This window comes from Lissotriton helveticus, chromosome 6 (genome assembly GCF_964261635.1).
Source record: "Lissotriton helveticus chromosome 6, aLisHel1.1, whole genome shotgun sequence".
Classification (NCBI taxonomy): Eukaryota; Metazoa; Chordata; class Amphibia; order Caudata; family Salamandridae; genus Lissotriton; species Lissotriton helveticus.
Genome location: NC_136067.1, coordinates 517,164,890 through 517,184,192, shown reverse-complemented (window position 1 = coordinate 517,184,192; position 19,303 = coordinate 517,164,890). Strand labels below are relative to the sequence as shown.

General features: G+C 45.6%; 1 protein-coding gene across 2 annotated transcripts in view; it reads left to right on the top strand.

The window, feature by feature from the left end:
* DST (dystonin) overlaps positions 1-19,303 on the top strand; it is a 1,569,532-nt gene that overhangs the window by 1,456,260 nt on the left and 93,969 nt on the right. For both annotated transcript variants that reach the window (XM_078647976.1, XM_078647975.1), the window contains 3 exons: positions 2,736-2,930; positions 3,393-3,521; positions 17,333-17,476. In XM_078647976.1, the coding sequence (XP_078504102.1) occupies positions 2,736-2,930; positions 3,393-3,521; positions 17,333-17,476 (468 nt within the window). The remainder of the gene's footprint in view (positions 1-2,735; positions 2,931-3,392; positions 3,522-17,332; positions 17,477-19,303) is intronic.

Genomic DNA, 19,303 nt, shown 5'->3' with positions numbered 1-19,303 from the left:
TGATCACCGGTAGACCAAATATGGGCTCCACGGCGAGTAATTGACTAAATACTCACGCACCGGCCACTAATTAAGATAAACCTGGGCGTGTACCCAGCACATAAAAAGGCTCGTCTAAGACACATTCTTAGATACGACGGAGCCGGCGTAAGGGGCAGCGAAGAGGGATTCTCCTCATAGACCCGTGAGTAACTGAATGAAACGGACATTTCCAGACGGCATTGTAAGTACCAATCAGCATAAACAGCAGGATGTATATATCTTTTCCTTTTTTCATGTTCACAGGCAGCAAGGAAGCCCGGGTAACCCCTGCGTTAGACACGGTCTCATGGAGCATTGAACTCCCATTTTTACAGTATGTTTTAGCTGGCTCACTGTTTACAGCACAGTTACCTTACCACCTTTGCAAAATACGGGTGGCACCAAACATGGCCCGTTTCTAGAGTGTGTGCTTTATGTTGTATGTGTGTTCGTTTTGTATGTGTCCTCTTTTTTCGAATATTTTTCGAATATTTTGGAAATAGTATTTTTCACAATAGGCACGCTAAAAATAGTTGTGTAGAATTAACACTTCGTGCAATGTTTGTTTTCAACAACATTTTTATAAAAAACCGCACTTTTTCTGCATGACCAATACCACGGATGTATTTAACCCATGGTCTTTTTTGAAAGCAAGGACTACCAGAATTTTTTTTTATCCTTTCTCTCTACAGGTCTGCAAAATAGCGGCTAAAGTTTAGGTACAATAATAGACCTTCACTAATAAATATAACTTTTTTGTATATACACAAATTAGAAAAACGTGAGTAAGGTGGGGATTTTGTGTAACCCTGTCCTGAAGAAGATGTTTTTACATCGAAACATGTTGACACACACCCAGAGGCAGCGCACATAATACTACGCTCATCCTCTTACAACCTTTTTTTAATAGTACCAACTCGGGGAACCATTAAAGTTTTTGAGTCCACCCACGAGTCAGGTCCTTTTTAAATCTCCACTCACTATCCCGACCCCACCACCACACTCACTCACTATATGATTAAATAACCCTCACTATACACCACACATAGACATAAGAGTGCTCCCGCGTATTCGCTGGTCGCAGCACGCCGTATCCCGTAGAGGGATACGATGACCCCGATGATGAAGCATGACACCAAGGGGCCTGTTGGTGTGTGAGGGGTACCTAAAAACACCAGACGTGCTCCCAACCACAGTAGGGACATCGTCAACCCTTAATTTTATGGATTCCTCTTGTTTTGTAATCATTCTCAAATGAGCCACCAGCACTGAAGGAGTATCACTGACCTTAGGGTTCATTGTGCCCTCTTTCTGCCATGTGATGTCACCCATGGGGAAACCCGGGAGCATAGATTTTGCAGATCAAGGATGGAATTGTCCACACCATCTTCCTTAGGTCACTGAGACATTCAGTTACACTCGGCATCTCCTGCATAAGGAGTCCGTGGCGCTTCCCTAGTGTTTCAGAGCTTTCCAAAAAGATGACCATAAAGCCACAACTTTCTGAAAATACTGGACATGGACAGACTTACTGTCGGAATTTCAGAACCAAAATTTCATGTGGACAGAATATCGTGACAAAAATATCGAGGACCAAAATATTGAGAAGGTAAGTACAAATAGGTAAGTATAGATTTACTCCACATCTACATATTTTGAAGATCTATTTGTCGTCAAGGTACATATATGTGGAGTTATATATACTAAAACTTTACCTATAGAAACTTACCTTCACAATATTTGTGTCCATGATATTTTGTCGCACTATATTTTGGGGTCTGATTTTCTGTCTTAATATGAAATGCACATAGGCTGAAGGAGGAGGACTCCGTACACAACAAAAGTTGCACAGCAGCTTCGTGCAGGTGCCAGGAAGAGTGCATCACATTCCAACCTGGTGGTGCTTTCATTTGTACAAAGCAAGACCTGGGTAAAAGTCTCAGATGAAGTGATGTGGCTTGTTACTTATGCGTCTTATGCCACAGCAGTCTGTGAAGTCCTCCACTGGCTTTCTTTCAGGAAGAGATTACAATCTGTAGAAAGATGATTTAACAATAATGCTTTAGAATCAATCTGACTATTTTCTGAATATTTCTTTATATAATTATACTTTTTATAAGGACTTTATGTAAATGACATGAAATATGGCATTGATCAGGGGCATTTTCACTCAAATAAAGCATGGCGGTGTCAGTGGTTGTATCTTCACCTGCAATATTGAACATACCATCCTGGAGACTGTAATATCTCGATAAGCTACTTAAATGCTTCTTCCATAAGCAACTGTTTTATGTTATGTAGTTATAGTTAATGGTTATTAGTTTAGCATTAAAGTTATCAGAGTATTTTATGACTTGTGATATGTATTGTGATGTAGTATGCAAGGAAAGTTTAAATACAATGCTGTTCTACTCTAAAAATCCAAAACATTCCAGATTTTGATACATTTTATTTGACAAACAGAAATAACTTAGACACACATAGTACATATTTTAAGTTATAATATTTTGTGAGAATGTACAAAATCACTAGGCATTGTGTGAAGGTGTTACCTTCATGGTTGAATGATTCAAAACTCTGCATTTGTTTTTAGTGTATTTGGCAGAGAATTTGAAAATAAGATATTTTAAGTGACCAATATTCAGAATTTGTGCAAAGCTGAAAAATGGACTGGTCTAAATACTGTTTTAATTCATGTATTTGATTCTCCACAGGGTTTCCAGAAAGAGCTGGGTAAGAGGACAAGTGGAGTCCAAGCACTAAAGCGCTCATCGCGAGAATTGATTGAGAGCAGTCGTGATGACTCCTCCTGGGTGAAGGTCCAGATGCAGGAGCTAAGCACACGCTGGGAAACTGTGTGCGCTTTGTCAGTGTCCAAGCAAACAAGGCTGGAGCAAGCCCTTCGCCAGGCAAGTATGCAGCGTGGTCAGCTTGACACACTGCTTGACAGTGTGACCCTACACAAACTGAAGGCCAAACACCCATGCAGCAAAAATCGAGTAAAGAGTTCACTCAGTTTGATTATGACGGTGCCACACACACCACAGCACCACAGACCGTGATACTCACCTCCACCCCAGCATAGAAATTAATCATTGCTCCAGGAAGTTAGCAGCTCTTTTTATGCCTGTCTTGGCACTGATCTTTCCTCGTAAGTTAAAAGCTGAAGGATATTGATTGTTCTCGAGTATGGAGTCGTGCACAGTTTATTTTTATGTGATGGAGAAATGTCTTTGCAGTATTGGTTGTCAGCTGCTTGCTGGTAAAATGGCGGAGCATACCCAGAGCATACCCTCATGCATTCCACTGAATAGAGCATGTCTGTTCTGTTTCTTCTGGAAACCATTGGTAAGCCCTGTTTCTCGTTGCAGGCGGAGGAGTTCCACTCTGCGGTCCATGATCTGCTGGAGTGGTTGGCGGAGGCTGAGCAGGCCCTGCGGTTCCACGGCGTGCTCCCCGATGACGAAGAGGCGCTGCGTGCTCTCATTGAGCATCATAAAGTAAGTGGGGTTATGAGAAGGTGGCTGGCTTTCTAAGGTAGATTTAATTAAAAAAGCAAAATAAAATATCAACACAGCTCCAGACAGTATGGAGTCCTGTGGGTGAGTGCGCCACTGGTCTCATCAAAGAAAAGATCAGAGTGTTTAAAGACTTCGGCTCACAGCAGCTGAGGAACAAGGGACGTTCCTGCTGGTTGCAGGTGTCTGACGTCATTTGGACTCTTATGACTCTTTTTTTTTTGTTAGCCGCTCGTACATATGTATGTTATGATAGCTCAGTGGGTGAGACCACCTCCTGGAGAGCTGTGTGTAACATAACTGCAGGTTGCAATTTTTGCAGGGCCGAATTATCCGTTCATCTTTCTACCAAGAGAAGGGTAATAGTAAACAATATTCACATGCTGAAATGTTAGGATAAAATAATAATGCAAACAATAATAATAATAATATTGTTATAATTATTATTATTATTATGAGTTGCCTGTATCTACAATATACGTCTGACATGTATGATGCAAATTATTTTCTATATGTATGTTCTCAAATTTACATTAACTATTGTCTGCAATATTTAATGGAAGAGGCAGTCTATAAAAAATTGTACACTTAGCTTGCCATTTTTCGCGAACGCATAAGAGTACAGTGTTTTCATCTGTAAGTATTGTGAAGTCACCAGGCCTTCCTCCATTAATTACAAACTGGTTACATTATTATCTGAGTAGTTTAATGCATTTATGGCAAATCTGTGTTCACCCAGCATGACAGGCGGGTTAACTCAAACTTTTTTGCCTTTTCGAGTTTGCTAGGACAACTATCACTGTGGTGAAAAATAGGAACAACTTTAAAATATGTACTTATTTGAACCGCACGATGCGATGAGTTAAGGGGATGTGTGTGGAGCTGTGGGTAGACATCAATATTGGAGGACATATTTCATTCGTAAGAGATGGAAAAACACGGTAGGTTTTATGAGCACTGCCTAACTAAAAATATATATTTTAAAGAGTCTTAAGAGACATTGAGAATGTAAGTGGAGCTGTTGCGTTCTTGGTGTTTGAGTGCGTGGAGTGGGATTGCAACAACCCTTGTAAGAAGAGAAGCAGCGACAGGCTCATGCTGTAAGTGTGAAGTGACGTTGACAGAAGACTTGGAAAGTAATGGGAATGTTGGGGTTATACTGGGGTGCCCTTTACAGAACAATATGAGGGGGGGCGTATGGGATGACCCAGAGATTTAAGAAGGCAGCTTTGAGTTTTAAGCAGATATGACAAAGTCTTAACAATTACAGATCTAATAAAATATAGAAAGTTACATGTGGTACTTGGCTGTCTCAAGAGAGGCACAGCAAGTACAGATGGAGACATATACACCCTATTTTAAAGTGTGTTGATTATATCACAACTGAATAACGTCGAGAGGCTTATCTCAATTAAACAATTACGAATATCTGCCACAGTTAAAGATGTTCCCAAGTCCATAAGGAGAGCATGTAAGTGACATTGTGAATATTTCACGAACTTTACCCTTCCGAATAGTTGACTTGTTAAAGGTAATAATTATAGCGACGAGAAGCAGTGGTTTTGAATGGGAGCAGAGCATTTCAGGTTAGTCACTTCATACAACTTCAGACTCTTCAGAGCTGCAACCTACTGTGATAGCCTCAAAAGTGAGGTTTTAGGAAGACAGACTGAAGCATGAGACTTAAGAGCGTAAAAACCCAGATTACCATGTGACAAGGCGGACTTCCAAAGAGTAGATTTAGGGATTTATGATCATTCAGCCTATAGAGAATGCCAAAATTGTGTATTAATTCATCTTCATTACTGCAAGTCCAGCATGCCTTTCACCAGGCATTCACCGCTTGGCTACTCAATAACAGGCTGGTGGTTGGTCGGTACTCCTCACATATCCTTATTGCTGTAAATGTAAGGAAATGCGACATCCTTGAGGTAGGTTATGCCCAGTGCAGCAACACATGATGTAGAAGGAGGGACGAGGAAGATAAAGCCGGAGCGCTGTGGCGCTGTGTGTCCTACTACAGGGAAACAGATAAGAATATGGAATTATTGTCATGAGTTGTTTCATGAATAGGTGATGACAAAGCCTGCCCTATTGGATTCTGTTTGCAGAGCATTGAATCGGTCATAACGTAGAGATCTAGAAAACAGATCAATAACAACTGTGCATTGTTATGAGCACACACTGTGGAGTGGCATCTAAAGCTTTCTCCATGTCACCCGTAGCCCTTCATGATAAGAGGGCTGCAGTTTGTGAATGAAAACCGGACAGATAGCACAGTGTAAAATAAAAGAAGTAAGAAAACACAAAGACACGTACAAAGGAAAGTAAGTGTGTGAACTGAAGATAAGAAATGTAAAAAACATAAATGTGTAACAAATTGACATAGACCATGGAGAGGAGACAAAGAAAGACCCACGTAAACAGTATAAGAAAACTTTCTGGAAGCGAAAGTAGGAAAATCTTTCACTAATTAAATGGCTGCACTAGTAGCCCACTGAATGAGAGAGCTGGAAGTCTTTGGGTGATTTTAGATGTAGGCTTTTCTGGTGCTAGAACAACTCGTGACATATTTTACTTTCTTTCACAGGCCTTGTATTCTCTGATCTACATACTCCATGCCTCTTAAGCTCGGGAGCGTTGTCTGTTTCTCTGTGCATCTTCAAAGCCTTAACTCATCGGCGGGACATCATGGGGCATATTTACATGAAAATGGCGCAGAGTTGTGTGCAAGCATTTTGCTCTGTCGACTTGCTTAGAGAGGCCCGTATTAAAAAGAATACAGCGCATCTCTGTGCTCACCCCTGCGCTGGTGCTAAAAAAAGTGCCAACTCAGGCACCCTTGCGCCATGGTCCAGGGTGTCAGTGTTGCAGGGAAGATTGTTTGTGCAGATGGGGGCACCTTTCTCCACAAAAACAATCATTAATGACGTTTTGCTCCTTCTATGTGTGCTGCTGAATGCAGTATACAGAGAAAGAGCAAAAAACAAGGAGGCATAAAAGTATTTCTCCTCGTTGCACCACTCTAATGCCTAGCTTTGAAAGGCCTTAGATTTTGGTGCTGCTTCAAACTTACAGATCCTTGTAAATCTGGAGCAGTGTCAAAAAGCCATGAGTGTTTGTGGGAACACCCACAGAAACACCCACTCCACACTCCTCTGCAGCAGAAAACTGTGTTGCAGAGGGCCGTATATATTTACACGGCTGTGTTAAGCCACTCTAAGGGACTTTTTTATGAGGTATTGGCACAGGGCAGCGCCACACGAAATCTTACTGCGCTGCCCTACATCAAAGGAAAGGATCGTAGTGCACAATGGGCTGCCAGGCTCCAACTCTTGCACTGCAGAATGCGGCACACATAGAAAAAGGAAAAACTAGGAGAAATATTTTAATTTCTCCTCGTTTTTTTCCTTTTGCGCCTCCCTAACACCACCCCTGGGGTGGCGTTAGATTCGGATGCATTACCAGGTTTACGATTCCTTGTAAATCTGGGAATGCTTCAAATTCCATGGGTGTTGCTTGGGAACATGGACAGCAACACCCATGGAATGCCCCTTTCACGCAGTGTTCTGATTGAAAGGGGCACATATTTACAAGGCCATGAAAAGCCAAGTAAAGTCGCTTTATGTGGCCTTGTTAATATGCTGTGGCACATTGCACCACCAGAACTTCAGAAAAGTGACATTCCGGCAGTGCAAAAGTGCTGCAAGGAACCTCATAAATGAGGCCCTAAGTGACTTAGCATGGGCTTGTAAATATGGCCTAGCATAGTGCGCCAACAGAGCGCCCAAAAAACGGATGCTCCGGTGGCGCTATTTATTTATTTATTTATGCGTTTTTATATAGCGCAGACTTTACACGAAGGTGTCAGAGCTCTTCACAATAGGAACAGTAACGTTACATGAGGAGAGAATTACAAGGTTTCTCCTACATGTCTTTCTTCTGTATGCAATCACTGGAGACATGGAATCCAGGCCTAGCAAATCTGCGTGGCTCAGATAAAATTCAGATAAAAGCGCCCGCAGGATCTGGTCTGCTCCCATTTAACACTTTGAACTGTGTTCTCATATTCAGTCATCGTCGGCGGGACGCCAGGAAGCTTGTGCTGGGGCGGCAGCTGGAAGAAAGGAATGCAGTGAGTGTGGGGGGTGCATTCCGAGAGCTGCCCGGAGAAGGGCCGTGGATTGATTTCCACTTGACACTTATAAATTGTCAGGCCGACCGTCATCTGCCTCCCACGGAAATCTTGGTAAATGTAATGGGAGTTGCTAAGCTAAAGACATTTACAAATGATTTTTACTTGCGAGGTACTTGCAGAACGTGCTGTCAAAATTAAATATTCCATCTGTGAACCGCAGTGAATCATTACTGACCCGTTCATTTGTGAGCTGTGTGTTGTCATGCTAAATGCATGCACGAGTGACAAAGGCCAAAGCAGCCGGAAGACAAAAGGTACTAAGTAAGGAATTTCTTTATTGTCTCTGTTTCTTAAAAATCATCTGCAATACTATACAAACATACATATATAATTACATTGCTAAAATCAGAAACAAGACAAAAGGTACAAATTAATGTAATGAAATAGCATTTCAGCCGCCCTAGTCCGAACCCAAAAAAACAGGCGATACTTTAATAATCCAATATTCATTGAATCCTATCATATGAAGTCAATAACCAGAACCAGGCTGGCCATTTGGGCATTCTGGCAATTCCTGGTTGGGCTGCAAGCTAGGAGGCTGTTTTATGCATTGATGAGCCGCATTGCCTGATCTCGGAAAGCGCTTATCCCATGGCCACAGGGAAGGGTCACTGCCAAGCCTCTCTCGCGTGCATCAATGAGAGGCTGATTTGAACTATTTTGCCAAGGCTCATCCCAATCTGTCCATGTCCATAACTACCGGTGCAGGACATCTGTACAACTCTCACAACAGCCAGCTGACTTTATGAAGGTGTAGGAGAAGCGGGTGGTGACAGAGCTGGCACATGCATATGCTAATATATTAGCATGTATAACCTTGCAGTCTGTCAGTGAAGCATACCCTTCGATAAGGCCAGTGAAGACCAACAAACAATAGTATTGCCTGGCTCCTCCGTCACTAATAGCACAATAACTCTATAAGAGAATGTTTGATTATTTTCCTGTGTTGGCCATGTTGCAAGATAAAATCTCAGTGCTTTGTATTTAATATAGTAGTTATTTCTAACATGTTTGTACATGTAGATCTTTCTGTTACATGCTCAATGCAACCAAAAAGGCACTTTCAGAAAATGTGATGGTTGTAGAACTTTAGAGACATAACTCATTCTGCATCTCAGCACACTACAGCTGGACTTCTCATCACATACTTATTTTCCTAGTAAGCCTTCGATGTTGGGGCAGCATGTAAGTTCACAAGGGTGTCACAGAGGCTCTTTGCCATATTTCAGGGGCACCCACCAGAATTCAGAGTGAAGCAAGCCTCATCAGATTAGCGGTGGGTGGAAGGATGCAGCTCTACTAATGGAAGTGTTTCCCTTTCCAAAGCAAGGATAACATTATATTTTTGTCAGAGTTCAGTTCGCCCCTTCCACTGTGGAGTGGACTCTACTCTGTTATTGCTAACTATGCAATTATTTTAGACTCTGCTAACTATGCAATTATTTTAGACTCGCTGTGCTTTCTGGGCACTAGTTACACCTCTATAATCTGTGAATTCTAGTATATGTCCATTAAAAGCGCTGGGGCATTTTAAGGATTTTGGGGGCCCTGGGCTAAACCTATTTTGGGTGCCCGTGTTCTGAACAGCTTTGAATTTATGATCCAATTTCTACTCCCAAGCCCTCTTTGGCCAGGTCACTGACAGTGCACAGGCACCCTCATACAAATTCTAAATGTGCCTACATCTAATATTCAGGGATAGTGACGTGTGTTTTCACAGCAGGGGCTCTCTCATATGACTTCAAATAATTAGTGTTAGCCCTCCCGTTTCTCATTTGTGAGGTCCTGTTTGGATGTAAAAGGAACTTTTTTATGGATGTTGAATGAAACATAAACACAACCTTTCTCTACAAAATGTCTGCAATAGACTCGCACATCACCCACATTAAACATAAATTAAAGGAAAACAGTATTTAAAATAATCTGTTTAAGAATATCAGTGCAGGAGGAGGAGCTTGGCGGGCATCCGTGATGGCCGCGTGAGCACAGCGCTCTCCGGACCCCCGCCACTCCCGGCATGATATCCTGAACATATCCTGATTCTTCACGAGGATTTGTATAGAGGACACCGGGCTGATCTTCCTGTGGTTTTTGGAATTTGATTTGGACCAGGGGCACCGAAGATACGACGACTCAAACTTTCGGGGTCCGCCCTCGAGGTGCGCCCGGGTCTGGGTGAGGCACTGTGGCCGACTCTGAGTTGAACAACAGCGGCAGGGGGATTCGACTCATGGGTCCCCCTCTTAAGTTTCGGTTTCGTTTCTGCCTCAGACTGAGACATCTGGCAGCGGAGTCTGGCCCTTGCTGGGTCCAGCGCACGAGTCTGCTGTTGTGCCTTTGGCTAGCTTATTGTCCTTCCGGGCTGGTTCACACCTAGTGGTACCCTCGTCGCTGCCCTTTTGGTCTCGGCGCCCTACTCTCCTGCGGCCATTCCCATCGGGTCGAGTGTGTCCCTGGTGACGCTGTCTCCAACATGGCGGGCAGAGGGGACCGAGAGACACGAAAGACCAAAACGCCCCTGCGTGGGGGCCCGGTCCAGTCTAACGTTATGGACCGGTACACCCATTCGAAGGGGTCCCCTGGAGCCGCCTTGCCTGGCCCGAGTGCAGTTGACCACCCTGTGGACTCGTCGACGGAGCCGTCCTTGCAGGACATCATGGGCGCCATTTCTGGCATGAAGGAAACAATAGGCCAACAGTATGAAGCTTTGGCCCACAAAATCGACACCGTGGCCATTGATGTGAACTTGATTCGGGCCGACCTATCTAAAACCAATGAGAAGGTGAAGTCATTGGATATCAAGTCATCCAGCCTCACGGACGACGTCTCGGAGATACAGACGGAGATTGGCAATCTCCGAAGGGTGAACGATTTCATGACCCGGCGCTTGGAGGACTTTGAAAACAGGGCACGTCGTTGTAACGTGCGTGTGGTTGGCGTTCCGGAAAATCCGGACCCGCATTCTGTTGATCTCCTGGTCGAGGACCTGATACAGAACTACCTCTCTCCATCTGGGTTGAGTAAATTCTTCGCAGTGGAACGTGCCCATCGTGTTCCGGGAGGCCAGGGCAAGCCGGGCGCCCCGCCGAGGCCTATTGTTGCGAAACTCTTTCACTATAGGGACCGGGACGCTATCCTGCAGGCATCGCGTGTGAAGGGCCCGGTGGCCTTTGAGAATGCCACGGTGAACTTCTACCCGGACTTTTCTCAATTGGTGCAGAAACAGCGTATGGGCTTCCGTGGAGTCAAGAAGCGTCTCCGGGACATGGGACTGCGCTACGCTATGCTTTTTCCGACCAGGCTGCGAGTTGAGTACAATGACCGAACCTTTTTCTTTGATCGGCCTGAGTCAGTGAATGACTGGCTAGACTCTCTGCCGGACCGACCTCCTGGGACTGAGCCTGCTGAACACCCGGGTGGTGCCGAGGGTGGTATAGAGAGCTGAACTACTTGTCTATGCCCGGGTTTCCTTGCAGCGTAACTTCTTCTGGGATTTTATGCCTAAGTGCCTCTATTTTCTGTGTGTTCTCCTCGTTATTTGTCTTGATCGGGGTGGCGGGTTGGACAGGGCCTTTCCTCCTCCGGGGTCTTTTTGTAGAATGGGGGTTCTTGGGCGACAGGCACACTGCATGTTGGGGTGGCTCTTTAGCTTCTTGCAGGGGTGCAGGGTGGGGGGTGTTTTCTTGTTCGTTGGGGGGTGGGTTGCTGGGAAGTTTGAAGTTTATGTTTTGTTTTCACAAGGCGAATTTATTTTGCTAATGATGTTTTCTGTGTCATGCTCATTGGGGGGGGTTTCGGCATTACCGTGTGGGATGGGGGGTAGCGGGTTGAGGTTTATTTCGTGGAATGTCAATGGTCTGGGGGATCGTATAAAGCGGGGTGTGGTGTTGCGATGTCTACGACGTTTGTCTCCTGATATTGTTTTTCTACAGGAGACCCATCTGGTGGGCAATACATGTCGTGCAATGAATAGGTGGGGCTATCGCCTCGTCGCACATTCGGGGTTTACCACCGGTTCCAGGGGGGTGGGTATCCTTGTTCGGGCTTCCCTCCCCCTCGCAATTGATGATGTGATCCTTGATGATCGAGGGCGTTACGTCGTCCTCGTGGGACGCTATGAGGGTCGGACCCTTTCCCTGGTTGCCGTTTATGTGCCCCCCGGTCTACAGACCTCTACCTTTTCCGACTTGGGTCGAGTGTTGTTGAGCCTCCCTGATAGTACTCTCTTCATAGCAGGGGACTTTAATTCTGTGTTCTCCGGTCTACATGATCGTCACCCCCCTAGGGACACTCCTTTGGCTCAACGATGGCTGGGTGGGTTTCTGGATACTTTTGGTTTGGTGGATTGTTGGAGACTCATGCACCCTACTCAGCTTCAATACACGTTCCATTCCGGGGCCCATGGGAGTCTGTCTAGACTGGATTATTTCCTGATGCCTGCGGCGCAGTCGCCGGCTGTTCGGGAGATTAGACACCTCCCCCGGGGCATCTCGGACCATTCTCCGCTCTGGCTTTGTTTTGAGATGGGGGTGGAGGCGGCGGGCCGGGTGGCTCCTATCAATCCATGGTACCTCACCTCCCCCGAGACCCGTGGTCTCTTGATCAAGTCGTTGGACAATTACTTTCTAGACAACGAGGGGTCTGTCTCCTCTGCGGTGTCCCTATGGGAGGCATTTAAGACAGTGATCCGTGGGCAGGCCCTTTCCCTTATAGCTGAATCCAAGAAGGCGAGGAATCGGGAGGTGGTGGACCTTGAGAGGGAAATTGTTGAGATAGAGGCTGACCTGGAGTCGAATGTTACTCCTGGTAAACTCCACGCCCTGGGTCTGAAACAATTTGCTTTCTGCAATCTGGTTACGGACGCGGCTAAAATGATGTTTCGGGAACAACAGGGTCGTTTGTATGATGTGGGGGACAAAGCGGGTAAATTGCTGGTGTGGTTGGACAAGAAGGAGAGGGCGAATCGTGTGGTACCAGTGATTCAGACTTTGAATGGTGTGAGAGTGACTGACCCGGTTGGGATTGTGGAATGTTTTGCGGACTATTTTCGTGTGGTTTATTCCCCTGTGTCTGAACGTGATGTTGATGACTCTCGCCTCTTGTTGCGCGATATAGCTCTGCCCTGTGTCTCCGATTTAGACCGAGTCTCTTTGGAGTCCCCTTTCTCTACGGACGAGATAGCGACTGCCATTCGCTCACTCCGTTCGGGCAAGGCTTTGGGCCCGAATGGATTGCCAATTGAGTTGTACAAGCTACGTCCTGATAAGATGGCGCCCTATCTTCGTACCATGTTTTTGGAGTCCCGGGATCGGGGTATTCTCCCATATGATCAGCGTCTGGCTACGATCGTTGTTATTCCCAAAGAAGGTAAGCCCCGGGACCTCTGTTCGTCTTATAGGCCCATTTCCCTGTTGAATGTCGAACCCAAGGTTCTGGCTAAGCTCCTGGCTACCCGCCTCCTGACGGTTATTAGCAGCTTGATTCATCCGGATCAATCCGGATTTATCCCGCATCGCAACACGGCTCTTAACCTACGTCGTCTCCACGGATTCGCTGGATGCCTCGATGGCCTTTGATACAGTAGAATGGCCCTATCTTTGGGCGGCTCTTGAGAAATTTGGTTTCGGCCCTGGGTTTATTGGTTGGGTGAAATTGTTATATGCCGAGCCCTTGGCACAGGTTGTGGTTAATGGTCGAGTTTCTGTCCCCTTTTGTCTTGGTAGGGGGACCCGACAGGGGTGCCCCTTGTCTCCGTTGCTTTTTGCGCTTGCCTTGGAGCCGTTAGCCGCGTGGCTTCGATGGGAACCTTCCCTCAAAGGGATCCGTTGGTCACCAGATTTTGAGGACCGCGTCTCGCTTTACGCGGATGACATTCTTCTCTACCTTACTTCCCCACGCAAATCTTTAAACGTCTTATTTGACGTTCTCACTTCGTTTGGCGCTAACTCTGGTCTAGTTATTAATTGGGCTAAGTCCTGTGTGTATGTTCTCTCGGGTGTTCTGCCCCCATTGCCGGATAGATTTCCTATTCAGGTTGTCCAGTCTGGCTTCAAATATTTGGGGATTTTTATTACACTGGATTCTTCACTCCGGTTCGAGCGTAATCTCCTCCCCCCGCTTCATAGACTGCGACTGGATGTAAGCTACCCCTGTCTCCTCTGGGCAGGGCGGCCCTTTTTAAAATGATGTCTTTGCCACGATTCTTATACGCCCTTCAGAATTCCTATGACGACATTCCCGCAACCTATTTTCGAGAGATTGAGAGTCTCCAAAGGCAACTGATTTGGGATGGGCGCCCGCGTATTGCCCTTGCGAAACTTACCATCCCTTGGTATGACGGGGGCATGGCGCTCCCTGATATCAAAAGATATTATTGGGCTACCCAGCTGTCTGCCATTAATCATGCAATGTATTCCCCGGGTCGGGATCCGGCCTTCGAGATGGATAGACTCCAGCTGCCGGGAGGGGATTTTAATAGAGCGCTTTATTCCAGATCGGCCGGGCGCCGTCTTACGGGCCCGTCCAGGATCGCAGTCAGTGTGTGGCGCACCGCGAATGTGAGTCTGGGTTGGGAGAATCGACTGACAATGGCTACTCCGCTTTATGCTTCCGAACGTTTGGGATGTCTCTGGTCTACTAAGGGCTTTGACCGCTGGGATATGATTGGAATATGTAAAGTGAGTGATGTCTGTGTAAAAGGTGAAGTGAAGTCCTTCGAGGCCCCTCAGGCCGAATATGACTTGAGTGATAGAGAATTCTTTCGATATCTGCAGGTCCGACATGCTCTGGCCTCTGTTCTGACTCCTGGTGTGACCCTGCCCGAGTCCTCCCCCCTCGAGGATCGCATACTGGATGGCCACCTTCCCGATAGCACTATCTCCCTGATTTACAAGAAACTGATTAATAATCGCGCTGACTTACTGGTCTGACTTAGGGAGGTTTGGGTCGGTGACGGGCTGGACTTGGATGACGAAGATTGGCAATCGGCACTCTCTTCTCCGAAAGAGGTCGCCATCCCCGCCCGTCTCCGCTTGGTTCAGCTTAAGATCCTCCACCGGGTGTATGTAACTGGTCCGCGTCTGGTAATGATGGGTTTTTCCCCGGATGGTTTATGCAAACGTGGTTGTGGGATGAGTGCTACATTTCTGCATATTCTTTGGGAGTGCCCTGCGGTGGCGGCCTACTGGACTGCTGTGCTTGCGGTGATGACTGCTGTGACTGGAATTGCCCTGCGGCCTGAGGCCCGACGGTGTCTGTTGAACGTGTGGGAACCCACCGACTATTCTGTGGCCCAAACTAGATGGGCGACCTTGGGATACATGGTCGCAAAGCGGGACATTGCGCAACTCTGGGGCGCCTCTAAACCTCCCGATGTTTTGGTGTGGGAAGATAACATGTATTGGTCCATGTTCCGCGAGAAGACCGTCTATGTAGCTAGGGGCAGGCCCAGGGCGTGGACGAAGATTTGGGGTCAGTGGAACGACTATTGTGGGAATATTTGTACTCCTCCCTTTGTTGACGCACCCGATGTTACCCTGTCTCCCTAGGCTGATGTTCCCGAAATCTCTCATGCTGTTCTGTGATTTTCCTATCCTCCCCGCGGTCCCCCCCCCCCACCTTGCCAAGTCCCATTGATTGTGCTTTTGTGTTCCTGATTGTCAGCTTCCCCTCCGCCTTCTGGGCTGACTTTGATTAGTATGCATTCGCCTTTTTGTAGTTCGTTGTTTTTATATGTATAAAAGGGAAAATTGTTGTGTCCTATCCGATAATTTGAGTGACAGTTGGAGTTTGACTTATGTCTGACCACGGGAGAGATCGTATGCTTCTTACGTTGTGCTTTGCTGTTAGCGGCCAGCCCGTGTGGTTGTAGGCCCATCTTTGTAACTCTTCTCTGATTGCTCAATAAAAGTTTTTAACCCAAGAATATCAGTGCAAGACTCTCTGAAGAACAGAGCTGGCTGTATCAGGGGGCCCCCTCAAAGGCTGGGGCCCTGGGCCAGAGCCCACTTTGCCCATGCCTTAAAACATCTCTTTAAAAGCATGGCTATATTTTCTTGGGAGCAGAGTGTAATAATTATGGTGCAACCAAATGAATCTGGTTGGGCAAAGTAAGGACTTCTGGTTTGAAGAAAGCACAGCCGTGACAAACCTGCAAACATTATGGCTAATTTTGGTTATTTTGGGCCAGATAACATTTATAATGAATGAATAAATTTTTATTTGCGTGGTTTCTTAAAAACCATTACAATAGAAAAGAAGAGCACTACGTTTAAAAGGTAAATAGTGTAATTAAAATCTAGAGGTCTAAAATTCGTGATCTTTAAAATCAGGATAAATCTTTGTACTCAGCAACTATTAAAAGTTTTACATGCTCCAGTTAAGCTAATCAGGTAATACAAGATAATAGGCGGCCTCCGCACAAGTGCCTGCCTGATCACTTAGCGGGGAGTGTCCATCAGCTTCGTGCGAGTGTATTGTAAAAATTTACCAAACATAGCCATGTGCTTCACTATGTCCAGAGTATAAAGTTGATGGACTGCCTCCTTTATAGTTTGAGTACCCAATTGTAGCAAGATGGTCCTGAGATAAATTCTGCAAGCTAACATTTATACCCTTTGACCTGAGCATATTATAATGATTTGTGCAAGTTTAATTCAAGCCTTGGTTTTCTTTTTAATGCCTAATGTATTCCTGATTTCTTATCCAAAGGAGGTCAAACATTTGAAATGGTTCATGTGTGCAGAAAGTATATATGTTCACATGTGATGTCAAGAGTGTGCCAGGTTCGCCTCCATTCGCCACGAGGCTTGCTAATTAGCATTATTGAGTTTCAACATAGTCAGTAATGCTGTAGTGATCATTATGGGGGATAGGATTAACAAAGAGAGGGGTAACAAATGGTGACTTTGTTACTCCTATTATTTGGGGTCTCTTCTATTCCGATCTACAAGGGTATCCTGCATCACAGTGCTGGGACCGAAATAGATAGTAAGGGAAAGGTAAAAACCCATTGTCACCTATCTGGTGTATTTGGTACTGAAGATGGTAGAGTACCCAGGCAGGTAGGAAATAGAGATCTAGGATGGAGAAGTATTGGTATCACCATAGTTATTCCCCGCTCAAAGGAAACAAACTGAAGAGCACCAGATTTACAGATATGCCAAAAATCTATATGAAATAAGTCAAACAATTATGCAGATTAGATGTAATTGGATTGGATGCAAATGTCACATCCCTTTACTATTAAGGAGCCTAATCTAGTTTCACAATATTGATAAGTTCTTTGTTAGTGAGTTAATCTTGATTGAACTTTAAATTAATTTGACTGATATTATATTGTTATGGTTTTGACCTCTGAAGTCATGCTATTTTATTCGTATACAAACTATTGGATGTTGACCTCTAAGAGGAAACCATGACACTTAGGAAACATTTCTGTTTACCATTATTTTTGGTGGTGCTCCATTTTGCTGTGGGTCAGAATAGCAGAAGAAGACCTTGTTGCCAGGCACTGGGTTAGCATGAACTGTCATCATGTAAATTTAGTTTCATCTACCTCTGAGCACCTAAATAAATACTTTTTCCACTACTGCAGGAATTCATGAGGAAGCTGGAAGAAAAGCGAACGGGCCTGAAGAAAGGAGTCACCATGGGAGAAGAGATCCTGACAATCTGTCACCCCGACTCAATCACAACAATAAAACACTGGATCACCATCATCAGGGCCCGGTTCGAGGAGGTCAGTCGGTCTCCAGCTGTCCTTTCAGCTGTCATAATATTCCGTCTATGAAAGATTCCATCTTAACCACCTGCAGAACAGTGTCTAGCTCCTTCATGCTTGTCAGAGGTAGATGAGAGCCCAGACACTTTTAACGCAATCCATGTGGCTGCTTTACAAAAGATAAAGTAATAGCTATTGCAAGGGGATATCTTTCGCTGATACAGTATATTAAAGACAATCAATAATTTCTCTGCCATAGCTGCACTCTCCTTTTCTGTTTGCCACAGTATTTACAGCACTAACATTAGTCAAGTAGACTTTTTGAAACAAAATACATACTTCTATTGAGTTATGTCATTGTGCATCGTCTACATCTGCAATTGAAGACGTATTAGTCACGTTAGATGTATGGAACTGATACAGGACGGGACATCGAGATATGACCCCATCACTCTGCAAACAGCAGAAAGGCGTCTGTGTGCAGTTCTTATTACAAAAGAGCATTTGTAGTTCCCCTGCCTGCTTTAGCGTCAGTGCAATGGACCCATGCCCGGACTGGCAGTTGCGGGCACCGGGCAATCCCCCGGAGCGCCGCAAGAGTGGGGGCCGGTGTTGGGCCCTGGGGGCCGTTTTTGTTACAGGGCCGTTTTTGCTGCATAGCTGCAAAATCGGCCAGGTAACAAAATCGGCCGAAAAACGCACCCCCAGGGGGCCGGCCGAGCACTTTGCCAGGGCCGGTTTTGGTTCTCAGTCCGGCCCTGAATGGACCGTAGTGGATCATATTTGTAGAAAGGACTGAGTCGGGTACGTTTTTAAAGTGCATTTTCATATATCTTCTTAATAACAAAATAGGGAAACATATTAGTTCTGGAAACGTGTCCTTTCTGTTGAAAAACATATTGCGACTTTAAATAAAGTAGGGTTTAAGGAACTCTTTCTGTTTCATGTGGTGAATGCCAGAATACTTCAGGCCTGCTGAAGTTTAAGGGGCTCTCTCTGTATAAAGAGCAGGATCTAGAATAAAATACATGTGGCGTCACACAATAGCATTTAGTGACCTTTCATATTGCCTTCTAAACGCGGCTGCTGCATGTTCTAGACATTTAGGGGCCTAATTACAAGTCAGGCGTTCCACGGACCGCCTGACTTGTAGGGGCGCGGTGGCCTTCCGACCACCCTATTACAATTTGGGCAGTCAGACTGCCACGGCCCCGCCACAGCTGCCGTGGAACCGCCATTCCCTGGTGGTGTTGCGGCAGTCAGGATGTCCCGCCAAGCAAATTTTGAGTTTCCTCTCCGCCACGGTTTTCATGGCAGTTCTACCACCATGACAACCGTTGCGGAGAAGAAACAAAAGGGGCTCTATGGGGCCTCCTGGTGCCTCACGCCATGTGGATGCCCACAGGGGGACACAGCATGCCCCTCCTTGTGTGCATGCACTTACACTTACACTTTACAATCCATGCTGTTGCAGGAACTGGTTTTGGCGTTCCCATTTCAGCGCTCATTTTTAGAGGCACCATTGTGGGGATGCCAAACAAAAGCCTGCCAGACATGAGAAATACTTGTGATCTGGAGGGCGGCTTGACCATGGGTTTGGAGTGCGACGGCATGGCGGACCCGGGGCTGCACCGCCAAATTTTTAATCAGGCCCTTAGTGGGCAGCACACACAGTTCATGATTTCACTTATTGGTGTAATGTTTACTGTGCTGTGACCAATGCCCAATTTGCCATTAGAAAGCTTTACACTTGTTACAAAAGGACTCACAGAGAACCTTTATTTTCATATCAGGTTGCAGTACAGCTTTTTCTGTCAATGGAGAATGACATTTTGTGCTAGATGG